This window comes from Orbicella franksi, chromosome 8 (genome assembly GCF_964199315.1).
Source record: "Orbicella franksi chromosome 8, jaOrbFran1.1, whole genome shotgun sequence".
Classification (NCBI taxonomy): Eukaryota; Metazoa; Cnidaria; class Anthozoa; order Scleractinia; family Merulinidae; genus Orbicella; species Orbicella franksi.
The window spans coordinates 26642244-26663597 of NC_138152.1; the positions used below are offsets into that span (position 1 = coordinate 26642244).

General features: G+C 40.0%; 3 protein-coding genes and 1 pseudogene across 3 annotated transcripts; 2 read left to right on the forward strand and 2 right to left on the reverse strand.

The window, feature by feature from the left end:
* The window catches only part of LOC145494306 (uncharacterized), a 6831-nt pseudogene extending 6610 nt beyond the window's left edge, over positions 1-221 (forward strand).
* Positions 222-4273: 4052 nt separating this feature from the next.
* On the forward strand, positions 4274-11840 carry LOC145494520 (translation initiation factor eIF2B subunit delta-like). Its single transcript, XM_081474006.1, has 7 exons — positions 4274-4853; positions 5466-5568; positions 5937-6067; positions 7093-7184; positions 7920-8005; positions 8941-9121; positions 9842-11840. Exons 1-7 carry the CDS (start codon positions 4756-4758, stop codon positions 10045-10047), a joined length of 897 nt encoding a protein of 298 aa, XP_081330132.1. The 5' UTR covers positions 4274-4755; the 3' UTR covers positions 10048-11840.
* Positions 11841-11939: 99 nt separating this feature from the next.
* On the reverse strand, positions 11940-12725 carry LOC145494521 (BTB and MATH domain-containing protein 38-like). Its single transcript, XM_081474007.1, has one exon. It carries the CDS (start codon positions 12639-12641, stop codon positions 11940-11942), a length of 702 nt encoding a protein of 233 aa, XP_081330133.1. The 5' UTR covers positions 12642-12725.
* An 8-nt stretch (positions 12726-12733) lies between these two features.
* Positions 12734-21354, reverse strand: LOC145494522 (uncharacterized). The gene is made up of 4 exons (XM_081474008.1): positions 20733-21354; positions 19171-19233; positions 15885-16187; positions 12734-14784 (listed from the first exon to the last, which is right to left on the reverse strand). The coding sequence occupies exons 1-4, from the start codon at positions 20880-20882 to the stop codon at positions 14671-14673; spliced, it is 630 nt and encodes a 209-aa protein (XP_081330134.1). The 5' UTR covers positions 20883-21354; the 3' UTR covers positions 12734-14670.

The following is a 21354-nucleotide window of genomic DNA, read 5'->3' on the forward strand; positions in this document are numbered from 1 at the left end:
CGTCATTATGGCTCGTTGTCCCACAGCTACTTTGACAATGTTATGACGCAATTTATCATCAATAAGAGGACAGACGCATAAAAAGCTGACGTCAATTTGCTGAACTGTGCATGCTCGATACTCCAAGAAGGTGTGGAGGGGAGAGGCGTTTCTATAGGCTGTTTCAGGGAAGGGGGTATGAAGGGCAATTGAGCCGAGTATTGGACGCCTTTCTGGTCTGAGTGTTAAGTTCTCAAAAGACATTTCTAATTCCGAAATTTGTTATAGATACGATTAAGTAGTAATTGGATTTCGTGTCAAGTTAGGGAGTAATCGTGCTCGTAATTTCAAAATGAAATTATGAGAACGTGCGATTACTCCCTGAATTATATTCCACTTGGTCCAGTTACTATTACATACATACCAATCGACATGGTCGCATTAACGTTTATGCGTTTTTGTGGGACAACCTTTGTCGAAAAAGCTGTAGAAGCTAATATGGGGAAATAGAGAAGAAGATTCGTAAACGTTTCTGGAAGTCAAAACAATAACTGTTAGGACTATAAAGCTCATTTTTCTCATTTTTGAATTCTGTAAATAAGTGCAAAACATCTCGTGATATTTAGTACATAATTTTGTTGTTGTAACTGATCTAGAAACTGTTTCAAGAGTTTTTCGAGCTCATGATAAAACTAACTTATCATCAAGCATATATTATTGCTAAACTATATTATGATTAAAATACCATTTTACTATCAACTATTATTTTTACTATTAGCATTACTGTTATTATTATTACTGCTATTATTGTGTTCGTGCTTTTATTATTACTGCTATTATTATTAGTAGTAGTAGTAGTAGTAGTAGTACTAGCAGCAGCCGCAGCAGCAGTAAGTAGAAGTAGTAGTATTAGTAGTAGTAGAATGTGTATTGTAAAGTTTGAGAGTAATTTTCTTTTGTTTTTTGATTACTTCTCACGTACTATGATGACACAAACCACAAATACTCTTGCTACGTTTTTGTGACATTTTCTAAAATTGAGAAGAGCTAAGAATTGGAATGACTTGTTTAAATACAAGTCATTCCAATTTTCAGCTCTTCTCAATTTTATTCATTTCTGTAAATTGCATTCTGCTTCCTTTCCGAACGACTTTATTAGAATTGTTAATTGTAAATATTCAGTTGTGCTGGAAACATTTATCTTGTAAAGTTTTAGTGAAGAATTTTAATGAGCTTAATAAAATAATTATTATTATTATCAAAAAAATATTGTTATTAGTATTATTGTTATTATTGTTATTATTAACTACATCCCAGAATATGTAGCATCGGCTAAGCTGCTAATTACTTAGGCTGTTTGCAGTGAGATTTGTCCAGCTTCTGTTTGGTGATTCCTTTGCTACCACATTCAATTTCAATTTCACTTCCACTTCCATTGCCATTGCCACTGCCACTATCACTACTACTATCGCTGCCTCTACCACTAACAGTGCCACTGCCACTGCCACTGCCACTGTGACCAACACCGCAACTGCCACTGTCACTGCCACTGCCACTGACACTGCCACTACAGCAACCACCATTACCTACCGCCACCACCATTACCTCTGCGATGTTAAATGCACTGCCACTGCTGCTTCCTCAGCTACTGCTGCAACTTAGCCGATGTCTTTGTTCACTCAGAATAAAGCTGACATAGCTTTGACTAAAGTGTTCAGTTTTGGAACTGCCTTATTATAGGAAATTAACGATACACTTTATTCACAAGATTTAAAAACAATCGGGTAAGTTTAATGCATCTTAATTTACATCGATGTTAATTTTAAAGAGCACCTTTATTATATAGACACGAGTGTTTCACAACTTGTAAAATTCATACGAAACCACATTCGGGACTCGGGTGGCGTATTTTCCGTATCCTCACTAGTGAAGATATCGATTACTTCACTGATATCATGTTTGACCCTTAAACTGTACTTAAATTTGTTGCTGAATGATCGTAAGTCTTCAGCAATCTTTGGCAATCTTCGATAACCTTCGGAAATTTTCGGAAATTGTCCGGAAACGTTCGTGTGTCCTTGAGACAATTTTTGGAAAATTCGTCGGAAATCTTCGGCAAATGGTCAAAAACGTCGTTATCAGTATGTCTATATAATAAACAAAATAATACATGGTTGCTTGTAAATATGGAATATATCTTCGAGTGTTCAATTTAATATCTACGCTCGTCCATGTATTATCCTCTATTTGTTTCACCTTTGTTTCAGTAACAAAACCTCATCTGCTCAAAGCTCCACTATCAATGCCTCGGAGTCCGTATCTGGTAGTTCTTCTTCAAGATTGAGCTCAAAATGTCTTTGGACTGGTTTTCGTATTGATCCGTTTCCCCGAGGGGATAGCTAACTTCCTCAGTCCTTCTTAAATTTTCCAAGGTCATTTCGTCTTCGCACTTCACGGTCACCTTAATGGGGATTTCCAATGAGCTAACAATGACTGGAAATACTTTTTTCCCTTTAGATATGTATGTTGAGACGTTTGTATTACAGCAAATTTGCGTAAGATAAACTTAGGCGCGTTAATTTTGTGTAACATAAATTTTCTTCCGCGTTGTCAAAGTACATGATTAATTTCCTATAATAAGGTATAATAAGCACTTAATGACTGGCCTCGAGGGGAACAGTGAGTTTTGTTTCCCGAGACCCTCAATGTTCCCCAAGGCGAAGCCGAAAGGAACATTGAGGTCGAGAGCAAACAAAACTCACTGTTTCCCGCGGGACCAGTCATTGAGTGTTTTGTTATACCTCCCGACTCAAAGATAGAAAAAAAGTGCGAAGAAATAGTTTGCTTGACGCCGGCTGGCTCACAAATTTGCCGCGGTTTCAAGGAACGCGTCCTGATCATGTGTGAGTCAAAAGTTCAAGTTGTTGTTTCCCTAGGGAGTTAGTGAATTTTGTTAGCCCTGGCGAATTAGTGAGTTTTGACCCACGACACATGACACATTCTCCTCCAATCGGAAAACGTATCTCAGTTCAGAGGTAGAACAACGTAATTTATGACAATCATAGAGGAATCTCAAAGTCTAAACAAGTCTAAAATCAATGAAACAGCTCTCATTACGGCGTAGTTCTTACCAAAGTTAGGGAGCGTCTAGCCGAGGTGGTCTAGCAAACCACGACGGCGACACGAACAAGAACGTCAGCGAAAGGAAAACGTTTCACGAGCAAAGCTGTGGCTTTGCATGTGAATTATAAATCTTGTATATTTCTTTACTGTCATCTACAAAACGGCAATAACCAACTTCTGCGTGTTTCGGACAATCTGAATCGCGACGAGTGATGTTGCGTATTTTCTTTTGGAATTGAACGCTGTCACTAGATATTTAGCCTGCACAAGTTTTTAGACCGATTGGCGTACTGAACAGGTCAAGAAAATTGGAGCATTCGGAAGTAATTATAAATCCTTTTTTTCACTATGAGTTTTCCTCGGCGCCGCCGTCGTCATTGCATAAGCACCTCTAGCCGACTAGCTATCAATACGCCTGTATTGTTTGTTATAAGTGATACCAAAATCCGCGGTTTACCCAGCTAAATGAGACATCGAGGAGCCCCGCTCCTTTGACTTAGGACTCCCCAATGAATACAATGGTCTACAATTAGAAACTTCAACACTAATTGTGGCCGGTACCAACTCTTTTTTTCGAGGGCCAACTCTCTCTAAGAGATGCGCGATCGTTCCTAATTGTAGTCATTATCTTGAACTGCATGGATGATGTCTTTTGATGAACCATGATTCCCTGCAAGCTTGTCTTATAGAGCAAATTGGCCATTAAACTGCTGTCGTTCTTCTACCACATTTACTAAAACGTGTTTCCTTTCAACACAACATTTCATAATCTACTTAAAGAGGTCTCATTTTATACAGAGGGGGTCCCATCCTCTAATAATTGGTAAACACGGAAGCTCTCAACAAACTGTCCAGTAAGAAACTGTCCAATAACCAACTGTCCGATAACAACTTGGCAAGTGAATTAGTGGAAAATAGGAGTTTTTTAAACCAATCACAATCGAGGAAATAGTAATTTTTATGATTAATTTTATTATATTGAAGTTATTTTTTGCTCACATTTTGATCAATAATTTTCGCTAGGTCGCTCAACGGACAACCCCTCAGAAGAAAGTTGGTTTATTTTCTCATCTTCATCAATATGAAAAGGACTTTTCCTTAACACAAGAAATAAGGTACAAGACATGCAATATCGTTAGTATGTGTGCATTGTGTATGATATCATGCAAATAGTTGGTGCTTAGCTGAGTATATGAGCCAAGTGGTCTACCAGGCTTATCCCGCTCTCTGTAGCAAGGAGTGACTAGGCGTCTTTCTACTTCCCCCTGGATGGGATGCTAATCCATTGCAGGGTTACCCCCCAGCATTACATTTGTTGGTACCTTTTTATACACCTGGGTGAAGATAGGTGCATGTATTGTGAGAGTAGAGCGTCTTGCCCAAGAACACAACACAATGTCCCTGGCTAGGGCTCAAACCCGGACCGCTTGATCCAGAGTCGAGCGCTCTAACCAATTGAGGCCAACACACCTCCGCATGACTGTTGTACAGTCATTTTCATTTTTCGCTGTTGATATACGTAACACTAAATTCTCATAATCCACTGTAAGCAAAATGCACAGTAAACAGGTAGAACTTAGAATAACCAGTGAAAGGTATCTGAACCAGGGGCTGAACATAGGGTAATGGGGTGTTACAAAAACATTGATTTCAATGATGTCTTGCTCTGTGCAGTTGATTGCAGATTATGTCACTCCACCTCAGAAGGAGCTTTGCAGAGACCTTGATGCAAAGATTAAACCAAATATTAGGTAAAGGATGCAAATTTGTCGCTGACAGTTGTGCAGCACATAACTTCTCTCTTTTTTCATTCAAATGTTCTTTGACTAAATGAACTTGGAACTCACACCATGCTTTTATTTTTAAATACAAGTTAAAAAATGTCAAAAGATCTTGTGGAACAGGCAGGTCAAATGTTATGGATGTTTTTTGCAGTTTGTTACATTATGCAGACCTGTAGGTGTTCAATTTTAAGGACACATTTTTTCTACTTTGAACTTTTCTACACTGAATTCACTAAATTATAACTAGTTATGTGAAAACTTTTACAGATTTAAGTGATACAAAAACGATGGTAGTATATGAATGTTGAATAGAGTTATGCATCCTAGCGGGGTAGTACTTTTTATGTCACAGAATGATACATTTCCACAAATTGATGCAACTAAAATCAACAATATATTGAAACATTTTGTTTCAACTTCTGAATTATACTACGTCTGTAAGGCCTGACTCCACAGGTCGCCTGTGACTCAGTGACAAAACTGAGAGAAGTGAGGACATCTTTTGCCGTGTAGATAAATAAATGTGTTTGTCACATTTTCTTCAAATCTGTTTTGTTTTGTTTTTATTTTTGTTTTCAGTTTTTTGACTCAATGTCGGCCTCTGTCTGTTAGTATGGGCAATGCCATTAAATATCTAAAGCTGCAGATCACTCACACACCACCTGACATGGCTGAGGATCGGGTTAGTTTATGTTTGTAACAGTTACACATAAGCTTGTGGGGTTTATTGGGTGATGGGGAGAGGAAATGTCAAGCTTTGTTCAGTTCAGGGTTTTCAAATTGAACTCAAATAGCAGGAGGAAAATGTTAAGTAGGCGCAGCGCTATTTGCTTGTGATCAAAGCGGCCGGGTGTGTAAAAGTGTCAAAATTGGTTACCGGTGGGGGGCAGGTGGGGGGAGGGAGGGGATGTCCCCCTGTTCCGCTCCGTATTTCCAAAATTATTGTAACTATATATAACTTATTAGTAGCAAGGGGAAGACTGCTCGCAGTGTACATTTCCACGTACGTGTACATGTAGTTCCTCAACAGATTTTTTTTATTCTTTCCAGGCTAAGAGGAATCTTATACAGAGCATCGACAAGTTTATCAAGGAAAAAATTGTTTTAGCCGGCGTTGCCATCTCCGAGACATATGCAAGAACGAAGATCAACGATGGAGATGTGATACTCACATACGCTTGGTGTGTATCATAAAATGTTCTTGTAAACTCTTCTAAAAGAAGCACAAAAGAACAGAATATTTCCCTTTACGCCCTCATCTCTTTGACGCTCAATAAAGGACTGAAATTGGACTGCAAATGTTACATACTTTTGACGGAGCTCTACAGAGATTTGTGTTGAAGCGATTTAGAGGTAGTGTGGTGGAGTGGTTAGGGCGCCGACTTGAAATCCGGAGGTCGCGTTTTTAATTCCCGCTCTGACCGCGAAGCCGGATTTGTTTCTCGGTAGGCCCTAGTTCAACTCCTCGGTCATGCTTGTAAATAGCCATCTGGTCTGTTTCCCGCCAGCTGGGATTTTTAACCCTATATATTATGTTCAATTGATATATTTGTTTCTGTCAGTTTAAGTAGATGCCTGAGAACTAGCTAGGTGTAGCTAAGCGCATTGATCACTATAAACAACATTTGAACAATTTTTTTTTTCACTTTAATGTCGAAAGTAATTCGCATTCGTGCGTCAGCTAAATGTATTTTCTTGGTGTTTTGATTGGTTCATTGTATCGTCTGCGTCCTTTGTGATTGGCTAGAGTGATTACTTTGGTTTTGGTCTCACGATCTTCAGGCCCCGTCCACGCTCTGCGGGAGAAATTTGAAAACGAAGGTTTCACTCTGAAAACGTATCAAAGGTTTTCCGTCTACACTACGCCGGAAGAATTTGACAATGCTTCAATCACCGGTCATTTTGGATTTGTGTTTGAGGAAAACTCTGTTAGAGAAGTCACATGATTATCGTAACGCCATCGTTTTAGAAAATCTCTGCTTTCACAATGTTTTCCGTTCATACCAAAACGAAAAGTCGGTGTTTTGAAATTCCTCCGATTTGAAAAGCGTTTTCGAAAAACTCCGTTTTTCGTGACGGATTAGTGTGGACGGTAGGCCTAACGGTAGAAGTAAAAGCGTTTTCAAATTTCTCCGCCTTAATAATTTGCTTGTCAGGTAGCTCATTCTCAATTTTTGCGTTTTACTTTTTACTTTCTACTCTCTAGCTCCTCCTTAGTTTTGAAAATTTTGAAAGATGCCTACAATGCCGGCAAGAAATTCAGAGTGGTTGTTGTTGACTCCAGACCAAAGTTTGAAGGTAAGTTGTGCTTTTTTTCGTCGCAGTACAGCCTTAATTAACCAGTGGAAGCTAATTTTAAGCATCTTCGGCAATTCTCGGTGTTCTCCGAGAGCCTTCGGTCAAGCTTCGGACATTTCGTCTCGTGACGACTATTACGACAGGTTTTGGCGTTTCCCGCCAAATGATCCGTTCACACTCGTGGGCTCTTTCCCTATTTAAACCTAATTGTGCCTTTTCTGTGCAATTCAGCGGTATATCAAGCGAGCTTGGTCTAGTCATGGTTCGTATTTTGGCGAGTCTTGTCGAACCAAAATACCCAATGCGAAACCAAACGAACCTGATATGCCAACGACGCGTAACAAACTGATCATGAAAAGGTATGATTACGTATTAACCGCACCTAAATTCGGCCACAAATCCAGCCATACCTTGACTACGGATAGTTCCTCGTTCGCTTAGTTTGTCGTCGCGAAATCCTGGTGGGCACTTCTTACGCTCCCAGGATTTCGCGTGGGCAGTTTTTCCTCTCGAGGCTTATTTACGGTCACGCTCGACGGACTAAGGCACTAAGCGAAAAAGGGGTTACTACTCGTGGTCTAGCCATACCAAGCCAGTGAGTTGATATCGCAAGATATCACGACAGGATACATTGCTTTTGATTGGCTATTGTGAATTTGGGTACGGTAATAGGAAATTAAAATATTGTTCTGATACTCAAATTGTTAAGTTGTTTAAAATCTTTGTCTTCAACAGGTCGGGAGTGTCTACGAAGATTGGTGAAACACGGGATAAGATGTTCATATGTGTTGATCAGCGCTATTTCTTACGTCATCAAAGAGGTTGGTGTATTTGGGAACCAGGAATGTCACAGTGGCGAGAACGGTTGCCTCCCACCAATGTGACCCGGGTTCGATTCCGACCTGGTGCCCATATGTGGGTTGAGTTTGTGGTTGGTTCTCGCCTTGCTCCGAAAATTTTTCTCCGGGTACTCCGGTTTTCTTCCCTCCACAAAAACCAACATTTTCAAATTCCAACTCGACCAGGACAAAGGAACTGCATGAAAACCAGCTAAGGCTGATGTGACTTCCTCTCTAAACATTGCAATTTATTTTTGAGTAGCTATCCGCTTTGTTGTCGTATTATTTTATCTAGCAAGATGAACAATTTGTATCAGATAGATGGCAAATGAAGCGGGTCTTGAAAGCGATTGACGAAAAACGAAAGTTTTTAAATTATCTTTTAACGTTATGTAGAGAGTCCCTTTACATTTCTTTGCGAATTAGCTGCCTCCGCGACTAAAAGGATTCCTAAACATAGCCAATAATTTCGTCTGTTTTGCACGGTTTGTGTTCATCGTATTTTTTGCTTTTCATATTTTGGAGCAATAAGATCATATGTATAGGTAATCATATGAATGCAATTTAAGGATTTACATTACGCATGATATTTGAAAATTCTCTCAAAATTGCACGAGCCTCTAGGCTAGTAAAATTTGATAGAATTTTCAAATATCACGAGTATTATAAGACGTATAAATCCTTAATTGCTTGAGCTTTCATACGATTACTCAGTTATTATATGACTGAGAAAATTGCGAACGCGCGTGCGCTAATTTACACTGCAGTACAAATTAAGAATTAACGATAAATTGGCTTGCTCTCAGTCAATCACAATGAAGTAATTTTCTCAGTCATATAATAAAGATGGAAATTGTCATGTGAGCATGTTAGCATGACATGCAATGTTAATTTTGTCTTTACCTGTTCCTTTCTAGGTATCAAAAGTGTTCCTTGGTGCCCACGCCCTGCTCGCCAATGGTTACGTCAAGTCACGTGTTGGCTCGTCCATGGTGGCTATGATGGCCCAGGCCTCTAACGTTCCGGTGTTGGTCTGTTGTGAGACGTACAAGTTCTGCGACAGAGTTCAGACTGACTCTTTTGTTTCCAACGAACTGAGTAAGAAAATAGTAAATTTACGACAGTAGGCTTCCCCTTCACGAAACTTTTGGAGAAGCGGTGGTCTAAAGGTCGATACATTCGACGGGACATTTCACTGGAGCATATCTCTGTCTACTTTTTGGGTGCAGTTCATTATTTTGCCCCTGCGATATGCACCTTCATATGCACCGATGTTAACGGTTAGTGTACTGCTGGCCTGCGTATCGAGTGGTCCTCATTCAAGCCCTATTGTGTTGTGTTCTTGGGCAAGAGGGGCCTGTCTCCACCTAGGATTATAAATAGGTCCCAGAGAATTGTCCGAGCAACTTGCCCAGAAATGTTGGGAGGTAACCCTGCGAAGGATCATTATCTCATCCAGAAGTTTCTATGGAATGGGTCACTTGATCTAATCAGAAACCTTGTTGAATTCTGGTATAAGCTCAACAGAAGTTAACCCGCAAATTGAGTCCCAAGACCGAGCTCTCCTGATAATCTTATTGTCTTGTTAATTCACATCCATCTCTTATCGTAAACTTTCTAAAATTGCCTTCATTCCCAGTCTGTTAGTTTCTCTCCTGGGAAAGGAATTTTGCCTGTTACAGCGCGCAAATTTTCCACCGGCGCGTAAATACACGTCAGGCAATAGACAAGCCAGTGCTGTCGTGACGTCATAGTCTTAGACGCGATCAAGGTGAGAGATGTATTTTAAAATCCGGGACTTAACGATCTTTTCTCCAGGCGACCCAGATGACTTAGTACCGCTGACCAGAGAAAGCCCGGATGTTCTGTCTGACTGGCGTGACGTCAATTCCCTTCACTTACTGAACCTCGTGTATGACGTCACTCCACCCCATTTCGTCTCCATGGTGATTACTGAAGTAGGAATGATTCCCTGTACATCTGTGCCAGTGGTACTAAGAGTGCAGAATCCTGAGCAGCAGTAGAATATAACAATTCATCTTACATAACGTATCCCTCTCAGTTTGAACACGACTGAGCCCGCGATTTACAAGAGAAACATCGCTAAGTACCACGACACATCTTCGTGACGGCGAGCTGACGTTGCATCTGTCGGGGAGAGGTCGTACCTTCATCTCATTGGTCTATTTAAGTCGGAAACTGTTCGGGTCTTTCCTTAGGGCAATTCTCCTTGGGGACGTACTTGCTCGATTTAGCACTGAATTCGGAGGTGCTAGCTGGGTGTAATCTTGAACCTTACGTTAAAAATGTAAATTTCACACGTGTAATAGAATTACAACAAAATTATATTAACGTCTTAAATAATACATTTAAAAAACGGCACATTTGTTTATTTAAATAATAGTTCGGTTATCCCGTGAAATCAAACTTACCGTGAAATAACTGCCCTACCCATAAGAGTATCATACTAGAAACAAGATGACAGAAATGTAACGAGAGAGTAGCCGTCGAGTGATCTTGAACTACGAAAAACTCCGTTCTGTAGCTAATCAAAAATTATTATACGCACTTCAAAAAGAATATCTTGTACCCAAAGCCCGCGTCCGTCTTGATTAGCGGTCGGGAAAATACCAGATTGTTGCAACTGCAGATACCGACAGTCCGAACGTGTACGACAAGCGTGCCTTCCGTAACGTGGAAAAAAAAAAACATTTCGTGGTTCCACGCTAACCAGGTGTATTTAAAAATGTAAATTTGGAAAAAAAAAAACCGAAGAATTATCATAATTATCTACCTAAATAGGGATCTTTAGTATCCTTCTATCATGTTTCAAGTAATTGTTATTTTTTAAATTCTTTCAATGTTGAAGTAGCAAAGGGTAAAGATAGGTTTAGGCTATTCGAGGTGACGAAGAGGACGGATTACATCACGATTCACTGAATATAAAACGTTAAATACACGTTTTATCCACTTCATGCCAATGATAAAGTTCACGGCGAACTGAAACCTCGATTTCTTGACTGGGCAGAGATCTTAGCGTACATTGCTGCGCTACCAATAAACCCTTGTGATCTTTTTGTCGTTAAGTATTTTAAACAAACTGACAGATCACAATACCTTGAAGTCCTTTGTTAAAAGTAATGAGGTCACTCTTAGCCTTAATGATAAAAAAAGTTATATTGATTTACCGCAGTCAAATTGCTCGACTTTCGTTTTCTAAGACTCCGTCCATACTACCGCCGGAGAAATTTGAAACGCAGCGTTATTTGTACGGTTAGGCCTACCGTCCACACTAATCCGTCACGAAAACGGAGCTTTACAAAAACGCTTTGCAAACCGAAGGAATTTGAAAACGCCGGCTATGCGTTTTAGTGTGGATGGAAAACAGTTTGAAAACGGAGCTTTGCGAAAACGATGACATTATGAGTTTTCCTCAAACACAATTCCAAAATGACCAGTGATTGTTGCGTTTTCAAATTCCTCCGGCGTAGTGTGGACGGAAAACATTTGAGGCGTTTTCAGAGTAAACACGCCGTAATCAAATTTCACCGGTATAGTTTGGACGGGGCCTTAAATTTCTTCTTAAGCGACAATGAGTCCTCTCGAGTTGAACCAAACAGCAACTGATCAAGGTCCACTGAAACAGAGCAAGTACTGAATGATTAAACTCAACAAGAAATCAAGATCAAGCTATCTGTGTTAGTCGCCAGCGCTACAGTGCATTCTCAAGAAAGTAGCGTTGATGTCAAAGCAGTGTACACTAATCCCTGTAAAAAAAAAGGAAACAAAAGGGAAGAAAATTGTCATAGTAAGATTTGCCCAATCTTGGTGCGAATTTTTGTGGTAGAAATTTGAATGAAGTTGAAAGGATATGCAATTTTCCTTAACAAAATCGCGTTGAATTAAGGCAAGGTTATCAAAACACACAGAATCTGTCTTCCATTCGCTCTATGATCCCTTCAAGAATTCGACAATAATTAACGGGCTCAAGCAGATCGCACAACTCTTTATATTCCTTTTTGAGTTCTGTCAGGCTGAAATAACGAGCCTCGTGTAAGCAATCCGATAAAAGCTTGTCCAGTTTATATTCCTGCGCAATTATTATCAAGGCTAAAACTTGTTCCTTCTCGGGTTTGGATGGCTGTGGTGAAAAATCGGGGAAAAATTCGTGGATGCTCAAACGACCAGCGTAGATGGAATCAGAAGCAGCCAGCAGAAAGTCCTCACACTTCTGAAGAAGAAACTCCATTTGATATTCGTCAGCAAGCTTCAACAAGAGGAAACAATTCTCGATTGTCATTGGTCTCTCAGCGAGAGAGTAAACCATCAACATCAATTCTTGAAACTCAACGCTTTTCTTGCCTGGAAGAGGGATTTCTGTTTTTGTCTTTTCAGCGAAGTTCGACGAGAACATTTTATCGAATACCGGAGACCACCATGTTAAGATCCACTGATGAACATAAAACCTTTGTTCCTCGACTACAAATATCACATCGTTTGAGGCCCATGGCTTGGAGAAATCAGTTGCGTGGAAAATGTTTTCTTTTATCATCGCATCACGGGGTAGATCCGTGAATCGTAGCAAATGATCTCCTTCGATGACTGTTTCCTGTTCCATTAAAAACCAAAATGAGCGTTGCTTCCACGATTTGATCCAGCCGGCTTTTGTTGATGTTTTGGTTCGGTTATCTAATTTGCATCCGTATTCACTTGCTCACATGTTAGCGTTTTCATTGGCTCGCGAAACAATAGCTCGCATTTTGAGCAACTTTCTTTTGTATGAAATAAACGCAATATCTTTTATCCCGGTAATAAAACAATAACTTTTATTTTGGAATTCAGCCTTGGCCGAGTACCATTACTACATGTAACGGTCTGTGAAGTATTGATTTGAATTCATATAACCCATTGTGCATGTGCGTCTGTTTTTGTGTATACCGGCACAAGGGCATAATTAATTTTGGCGTCTTCAACGTTCACTCACCAATGGGTATTTTAAAGTTCGTATTTACTGATCTTTTTTTTTTTTCGGTTAAGTCAGATAGTCCTTTAAGCATAGTTATGCCTTAAGTCCCAGCCGTTTTAATCGACCAAGCTTTTTTTGAAGTATGTGTTCCACTCCTTTTCAGTTCAACGCGCTTGAACATCCGCGAAGTTTCCTCATTTTGAAAACCATCCCAGATGTTTGATCACATTTAAATATTTTTTAGGCAATAGTTTCGGGTTAATGACAAGCGATTCATCGTTTCTAGCCGCACAACTTGCCCGAGGTTCTGATAGCGAAGAAGCGCTAATTTATTTGAAAATGTAGGCCTATTCTTTCGCTAACGTCAAAGGGTGGCCCGATGAATTGTATAACGTCTCGCGACACATCACAATAGCACGCCGATAAAAATCAAACCTGGTAGAAACGTTAACTATAGTAAGTTTCCTTTTACTCAATCGCCAGCTCTTAAGAGATTGACTAGGTTTATTTAATTTTCGCGTACCTCGTCAATCTTTCCTCGATCCCCACAAAAGTTCTCGACCGTAATATTGAATGCTCATTTTATTAAAGAAATAGAAAACATGTTCTCCGTGTTTCTATCGAGTTTTACTATAAATCTAGTAGCGTTCTATCACGTATGCCGTTCTCTGATTGCGGGCTACGCTACTCACTGTCTCTTTAAACAACGGAGTGTTTCTTTCGAGGAACTATTGGCTGATAGTTACCCCGTGGATTTCTGTTACGCCTCGCGGAAAGGTGATGCTAAGAGAGAGAAAGAGAGACGGGGACGAGAGGGGTGGGTGGAGGGGTAGGAGCTTTCCCTGTAAATCTGTTCCTATTTTCCACATGCAACTGCTATGACATAAACAAGCCTACCGTTAAATTCCGAGAATAATCGCAGATTCCCGGGGGGGGGGGGACTACATTCCGAGTGGCTAATTAAAGTAGGGACATTTACGTTTGAAAATCAGTCGGGTTTATAACTGCAAAATGTTGGAGAAACTTTATCTTAGCAGAGGGCTCCTCATTTCAGCAAATCGCAAAATATTATATTGGGGCGTCAGTTTGAAATCCCCCTGAACATGCCAAACTGATCGAACAGCAAGCGATATCAAACTTTATTGACAATGGAATATGCACATACCATGCAAATATCATAGTATATTAAAGTATATTTGTATATCATAGTATATTTGCACATACCGAGCAAATATCGTAGTTAATACTAACAGTAGTTTATACCCTATGCCTTGGTTGAGTACTGTCGTTAATTCGAAAGAAACCTTAAACTGCGTAAAAATCTTACGTGCCAAGGCTACAGTGATTTTTACACCTATCTACCAGACAATGACGTTTACAATGATTTTGGTTAAGTTTCTTTGTAACGGCAATTCCCAAATATAACTTCAAATACAAGAGATTATTTTCTGAGCGGCTTAATATAGAAGGGCTCTTTGCATTTTGAGCGGGCGAAGGGGGACGGATGGGGTGTAGGGCTTCAATTGCGGGGGAAGGGAAGGTGGGGTGTAGGGCGTAAATCCTGAGTGGCATATAGCATGTTGGTATTTTTACCAATTTCTGAGTTTTACGATGACTAACGGCTTCACTAAGAAGGCAACAGTTACTTTCCATAATAACTGTGAAAAAGCAAGCAAGACATTTACTGAAGGGCATTGTAGCTGCGTGGTGGAATAGCAACCACCGGCTGGGCTGCTGCATAGATCGGCTGCAATGGCAAATATCCGGCTTCAAACTGGGTATACACATTTTCTGCCTGAAAGTTCAATAAAAAGAAAAGTTATGTTTCGACAGCTTTATGTTGAGCCACGCAAATCACGGTTAGCATATGAATTGGAAAAAAAGAATACGGCCGTGAAATATAACGATTTGATTGATTGATTGATTGATTGATTGATTGATTAATCATAACGATTACAATTTCCTCCGATGTGATTGTTGCATAAACTGCTGTATGTGGCTCTAATTAATCTGCAAAGTTGTAATCGGACAGTGTAATTGGACAGTTGACTATATTCGGACACCTGTAATCGGACTGTTACATCAGCCAATCATTTAGGACCTCTCCACTTAATCCACCAATCACAACATTGATTACAATCTCTATAGCAACCAATTCAAGAGACTGACTTTGTAAAATTGTGGAGGAGAAGTCTCCGCTATAACAATCACTATTAAAAGCTCATTTTCAAAGGAAAATTTTACTTTTGTGGAAAATTGTAATGGCTATGATTAATTGGTAACGGGACATCGTGTCGTCCAATTCAGTCTGTAGTCATACTCGTGATTAACAAATCGCACTCCAGCTTCGCGGTCGTCCGATTTTGTTAATCACTCGTCTGATTACAGACTGAATTGGACTCCACTCAGTCCATTACCATTATTAATCGTACCTATAACAAAATTATCGATCCTAACTGGTTCTCCGCGCGCCTATTTCTCACGTAATCGGCGTGCGTTCACGTTGGTGTCCAATTACAGTGGATACCTGTAATTTGATACCTACGTGACTCACGTCGATTACGTGCGCTTTAGTGGGTCCTTCTTAATATTTCCTACAATTAGTAAAATGTATGGGAAGCACTACTGACTTTTTCGTTGAAAAGAAGTTTCCCAAGGCTTTTTTTTAATTTCCAAATTTTTATAAATATGATTAATTAGTAATTGGACCGAGTGGAATACAATTCAGAGAGAAATCGTGCTCGTAATTTCAAATCGGCCTCGCGCTTCAAGCTAGTCCGATTTTGAAATTACTCGGGCGATTACTTCCCGAACTGTACTCCACTCGGTCCAATTACTATTACTAACTGATAGAGAATACAGTGGCCAACACAGTCAATGAGATACATCACATACCTGACTGACTTGATTCTCTTGGGGGGGCTGGTAGAGAGAATCACTGATCCAAGCAGCACAAACGGCGAGGGCAACCTCAATGGTCGAAAATATCGCAACCAATGAGCTTATTGCTACCACAGTCTTTTCCTGGTCAGTGAGTTTAAGAGCCACGTCCTTGCTGGCAAAGTTAGTGACTTCCAGATACGTACTCGCAGAGTATAGGTTAGCGACCAGTACACTGCCCACAGCCCATTTATATCGATACGCTGTTATGCCTGATACTATGACGCTTGTCATGCTCACGGAGCTCACGGCGTTAATCTGAAAAGAATTAAAATCAAGGCGACTTCAGAGTAAACCCCACGAACAAGGCCATAATATATAGATTTAGCCAAGCCCAAAAGCGGAGCTCCTGATTGACTTAACTTATCTTGGCTTGAGCCGGTGATACCTTGGCAGCGATCAACTTAAAAAAAAAACAGGTGACCTTTATGAGCGCTTAACTTGTGTCCGCGATACGGTCAAGGGATACTGGTCAGCGGATACCGTGTTTTGGCATGCGGCGATTGATCAGCAAACCATAACGAAGGTTAGCTGCATGACTCGGTCGACCTTTTAGCTGAAGTAAAGCCGCCATTTTGTGCGACGTCATCGTCGTAGGGTGTACGCATGTGGTGTTGTTCCTATAGTTATGGTGCTCGGCATTAAAATCTGGAAGAAAATGGTTTTGATTAAGGTGGTCTTTTACATCCACGTACAATTCTTTTTTTCCTAAAAACGTTTTCTCGAAACATGAAGATTCAACATCCCTAACCATTTGCAAAACGTATTTTGAAACGACTTTGCTCGAATTACTCCTTGATTTACGTTTAAAGCAACGAATCTGCGCGCTGGTGGCCATATTTTAACATAGCAACTCCTATAGCAACGGCTGTTTACAGTCCATAGGGACGTCCATAGGTACGTCCATTACGTAATTATTTCTCAAAATGGATTCAATTTACTAGATTTTAATTATTCTTTACAGGAAAGCTGAAGAGATGTGTACTTATAAGAATTTTGCATCATGGTCCTGAACATTGATTCCTGTACCACCTTATACGCCCCTTATACTTGGTTAAATTTTCTATGACAGGTGCGGCGTATTCCGGTATTCAATGGAAAATTTAAGTAAAACCTTTCGACACAAGCCCTACCCCCTGCGTCTGCTCCCCCCCCCCCTTGTTCGCTGGGCTAATCGGGGCTCTCTTCTGACTGGTTTAAAAAGCCCTTATTTCCTACTAATTCACTTGCCAAGTTCTCATTGGCAGTTTGTTATCGGACAGTTGAATAAGCCAATCACATTCAAAGTTGTAGTTTAAATCAACCAGTCACAACCTTGAGCAGTTTATGCCTCCTTTGGCAGCCTTTTAATGCAAATTTTCCCTTTCTTTCATAACTTGGCTATTCTTCTTTTCTCGGAAATTGTAATTTTTATGATTAATTGGTAATTGGACTTCGTGTCGTCCAATTCGGTCTGTAATCATACGAGTGATAAGAAAATCGATTTGTTTATCACGAGTATGATAACAGACCGAATTGGACGACACGAAGTTCCATTACCATTACTTAATTATTTCTCAAAACGACCAAAGAGACGGATCACCAATATTTCAAACACGATATCTCCATTGAAATTCAACGGAATGTTGTCAAATTTTCCAAATTGGTGTAGGACACGATTACCTAGGTCGTAAATTTCTAAAATCGGCAATTTATCAAATGCTTTCCCTGTTATTCAGTTAAGATAGTTAATATTAGTCAATATTAGTAAACTTTTTCTAGTCAATATTAGTGAACTTTTTTAAAAAGCCCTTCAAAACACTTTTCTGAGATTTGTCCCCTGGAAAACTTGCTTATGGTCAGGATGAACTTAATTCCATGCTTCTCGAACCGTTCATTAATATGTTATCGTATTTATAATGAACACCACTTTTAAACACTTATTGTACTATTGTGGCATGTGACCTGGAAAAGCTCATAATTGAAATTAGAGTGCGAAGTCCTTTAATGTGGCACCAAAACTGTCCCATAAAGTTTTTTTTTTTTTTTTTTTTCAGAAAATACCTCTTTGAAGTTAGAAGGCCACCTTTCCCTGAGGTTTTCTGAGCATTTTTTCTTTTTAGTTTTGGAAAACTTACTTCTTTCCGCTGCCCCATATCAATGCAATATTGCAATGAGCGATGATGACAAGGGTATTCAGTCGTTTTTGCTTGGCCATATTCTTCATTTTGTACTTTATTATTATTATTACTTCGTTTACTTTCATACGATCAACTTCGATTTTGGTTTCCTTTCAGCTATAATATATAGATTTATCCAAGCCTAAAAGCGCAGCTCCTAATTAAAATAAATTAACCTGGCTTAAGCCTGCAATCTCATTGAAAACCAGTATCTGATCAGCGGTCAATTTAAAAAAATAAGTAACCTTCATTAGGCCTAAACCTGAGCCCACGATATGGTCACGTGATACTAGTCAGCGGATACCTTGTTAATTGACCATAGCATGGATGCTCAATATCAAATTTATCCAATATGAAAGCTGCATGCCTTGGTCGACCTGCTAATGGGAATTTAAGAATACCACGACGGCAACGGCAACGGCAACGTCGCTGAACAAAAGAATTAATGAGCAGTAGAATGGCTGTGCACGTGCGTTATAATTCTCGGTACATTTCTTTGCCGTCCTCTGCAAAACAGCAAGGCGAAATGACTAAATTTTGCGCTGTCTGGAGAACATGAACCACGACGGTTAATGTCTTTCGAGTATCGCGAGATTCGTGGGTAAAATATAAATTCATTTTTTTAACCGACGTTGTCCTCGGCGTCGTCGTCGTGGTTTCTTAAACTCCATATTAGCTGGAGTATGGCCGCTATATTGCATGACGTCGTGTTCGTCGAAGGTCTCAAGCAACCGTGATCCATACCGCTAGCCATGTTGACCATAAAAAAGAGTTGTATGGTTTTCTTGTTCTATGCATGCGCGTGGTTCTGTTCCTATAGTTATGGGGCTCCGCTTAGCGGCCCAGCTCCGCTATTATTTTACACAAAATAATCACTACGCAACAGACAGAGCACATAATGAACCATTAGGTTTATTTTCCATGTTTTGGCCGAGTGCCAGAGTACAGTAAATAAGTTGCCAGAAAAACTGGTTGTTTTTGTATCTCGAGAAAAGAGCGATATTTCGAGATATTAAAGTAGATAAAACATTTGTACCGTTTTATGTATGCGAGTGAATCAGGATTTTCAATTTCTGCCTTACCAAAGTCGAGGAGGGACTTGCCTTGTTGACCAAAATCGATCCCATCAAACCAGCTGGTAACACCTTGGACCAAAACAAAACAAAACAAAACAAAACAAAAAAATCGAAGTGATAAAAATAGAATATAAAATAATAATTGTCTAAATGAGTTAGTGCTTGCTTAAAGGTCTCCCCACGCGCTGGGCGCCTCTTTTCTTTGAGGCACAGGTTTCATTTTGCTTACTATTCCGTACAAGGTCGAACCTCGGTACTGCAGTTTTGTTATTTCGCCGTGGTTCGTTATCATTATTGAGTTTTAATCGTCACCCTACAGTATAGCGTTAGTACACACTACAGTTAACGTACGCAAAGTTGAAAAGTCTACTGATTATTGTAAGCCGAATGTTTTTTGTCTACTTTGAGGGTCGTTTATCAGTCTCCGAAGTCTTCGGTCTGCGCGTGTACTAAGCCTGCTCGACATGCACGAGAATTTAAGCACGAAACGAGTCGAGAATCGATATCCTGAACGGTCAGACAACGTTTATTTATGTAAGGCTTGGGTGAGATTAATTTTTTTATGCCCAAACCCAGTTTCCCCTAAAAGGGAGGTTAACCAAACCACAACGGCAACGAGGAAGCCACCAAACATAACGTTTAATGAGCAGAACGATGGCTGTGCACGAGCGTTATAAATTTTTGTAGATTTCATAGCCGTCTTCTGCACAACAACAACGTGAAATGCTGAGTTCTATGCATTTTGAAGAACGTGATCCACAATGGCTAATTTTTCGTATTTACTTCTGGAATTGATCGCTGGCGTTACATCTTTAGTTTGAGTAGGGTTTTAGAATGCTCGGCAAACTGGTCCTAACTGAATAGTTCTAGATTATTGCGAATTTCAAAGGTAAGAGATAAATTTATGTTTCTCCAGCCGTCGTCCTAGGCCTTGGCGTCGCCGTCGTCATTGCTTGAGCTCCCCAATGTTGCTATTAGGCCGCAGTCAAGCGTTACTACGACGTGATATACATTTCACTTCCTCGTCGGCAGTTATCCATAGTGAAGGCAAGGTTTGTTTACACAAGTAATTCTACTATAGACACGTTCTGACTAATCTCAACTTGCTATGTTTCAAGCGAGAACATTTAATTTAATAAACTAGGTGCAATTTGTGATGAATATATTTAGCATTTCTTTTCCTCTTTCTTCTCTATGGCCTGCGTGCTCACGTTGCTTCAAGCGAAAAAGATGTCAGGTTTAATTTCCGTGTTAACTGCGTACAAAAACTCAGGGAAGTAGAAATAGCTACCTTCTCCTCTAACACAAAGATAAACAATAAATTGTGCGTGATGGATCACTCTTTCCATTGCTGTTAAACGTGGACTGCTTAGAATTATAAACACGCAGAGATGACCTGTAACCATTTGTTCGTTATGAGGAATGCCAAATCCAGTTTACACGAAGAATTCTACTAACGTTAATCGAGACCTAATTATAAGCGTCCTAGCACAGTCTCTTTTAAGATAACATTAAGACAACGCTGAACGAGGGACAAGAGCCCGACCTTCACATCTTAGTGTACTTACGAGAGCAGCTATCCAACATGGCGCAAACAAGTAGCTGGTGTATATGAAGGGGACTTCATACCTATCCGCCATGCCAAGCACAAAAAAGATGGTGCTCATGATAATCTGAGCGATCGAGATGACTCTCAACAATTGCTTGTTATGCTCCATTTTAAAGCTCGGCGAGGTGAAAGAAATATAGCTACAGAACTCTATTTAAAGTGAATTCAAATCGAACCCTATAACACGGGTCTACTCAATATTGCGTGTTTGCCTGATTAAGCTGTTCCGGGGGGGGGGGGGGGTAGGGTATGTAAAGCTCTGGAGCAGCTTTCTTCTAAAATGAGTCATACATCTTCCTGTACATTGGATTTGGGTTGCCTTCTGGTCTGCGCATGCATTCACCCTGAGAACGTACGAAAACACCGTCAAACTGATCATATGCAATACGCTGTCAATACGATTCGCGATTTCGAGGTGTTTAAATCAGGATTTAGAAAGCCTTGTGGCACACCCCTACGGAACACTCCAACAATACCTCTCTCCCCGGAAACATAAACAAACGATACGTGACGTGACAACGGAAGAATTTCGCATACGAAAATGATGTCGTCTGTTTAATATGGGTCGCCAAAACCTCAGT

Bases quoted from the DNA above. Each gene is read 5' to 3' on its own strand.
- LOC145494521 (XM_081474007.1), bottom strand. From the start codon at position 12,641: ATGGAACAGGAAACAGTCATCGAAGGAGATCATTTGCTACGATTCACG.
- LOC145494522 (XM_081474008.1), bottom strand. From the start codon at position 20,882: ATGGAGCATAACAAGCAATTGTTGAGAGTCATCTCGATCGCTCAGATT. The intron at 19,234-20,732 runs GTAAGTACACTA...TTTTGGTCCAAG, and splicing joins CATGTTGGATAGCTGCTCTC to GTGTTACCAGCTGGTTTGAT. The intron at 14,785-15,884 runs GTATGTGATGTA...TTGAACTTTCAG, and splicing joins AAGAGAATCAAGTCAGTCAG to GCAGAAAATGTGTATACCCA.
- LOC145494520 (XM_081474006.1), top strand. From the start codon at position 4,756: ATGATGTCTTGCTCTGTGCAGTTGATTGCAGATTATGTCACTCCACCT. The intron at 6,068-7,092 runs GTGTGTATCATA...TCTACTCTCTAG, and splicing joins GTGATACTCACATACGCTTG to CTCCTCCTTAGTTTTGAAAA. The intron at 8,006-8,940 runs GTTGGTGTATTT...GTTCCTTTCTAG, and splicing joins TTTCTTACGTCATCAAAGAG to GTATCAAAAGTGTTCCTTGG.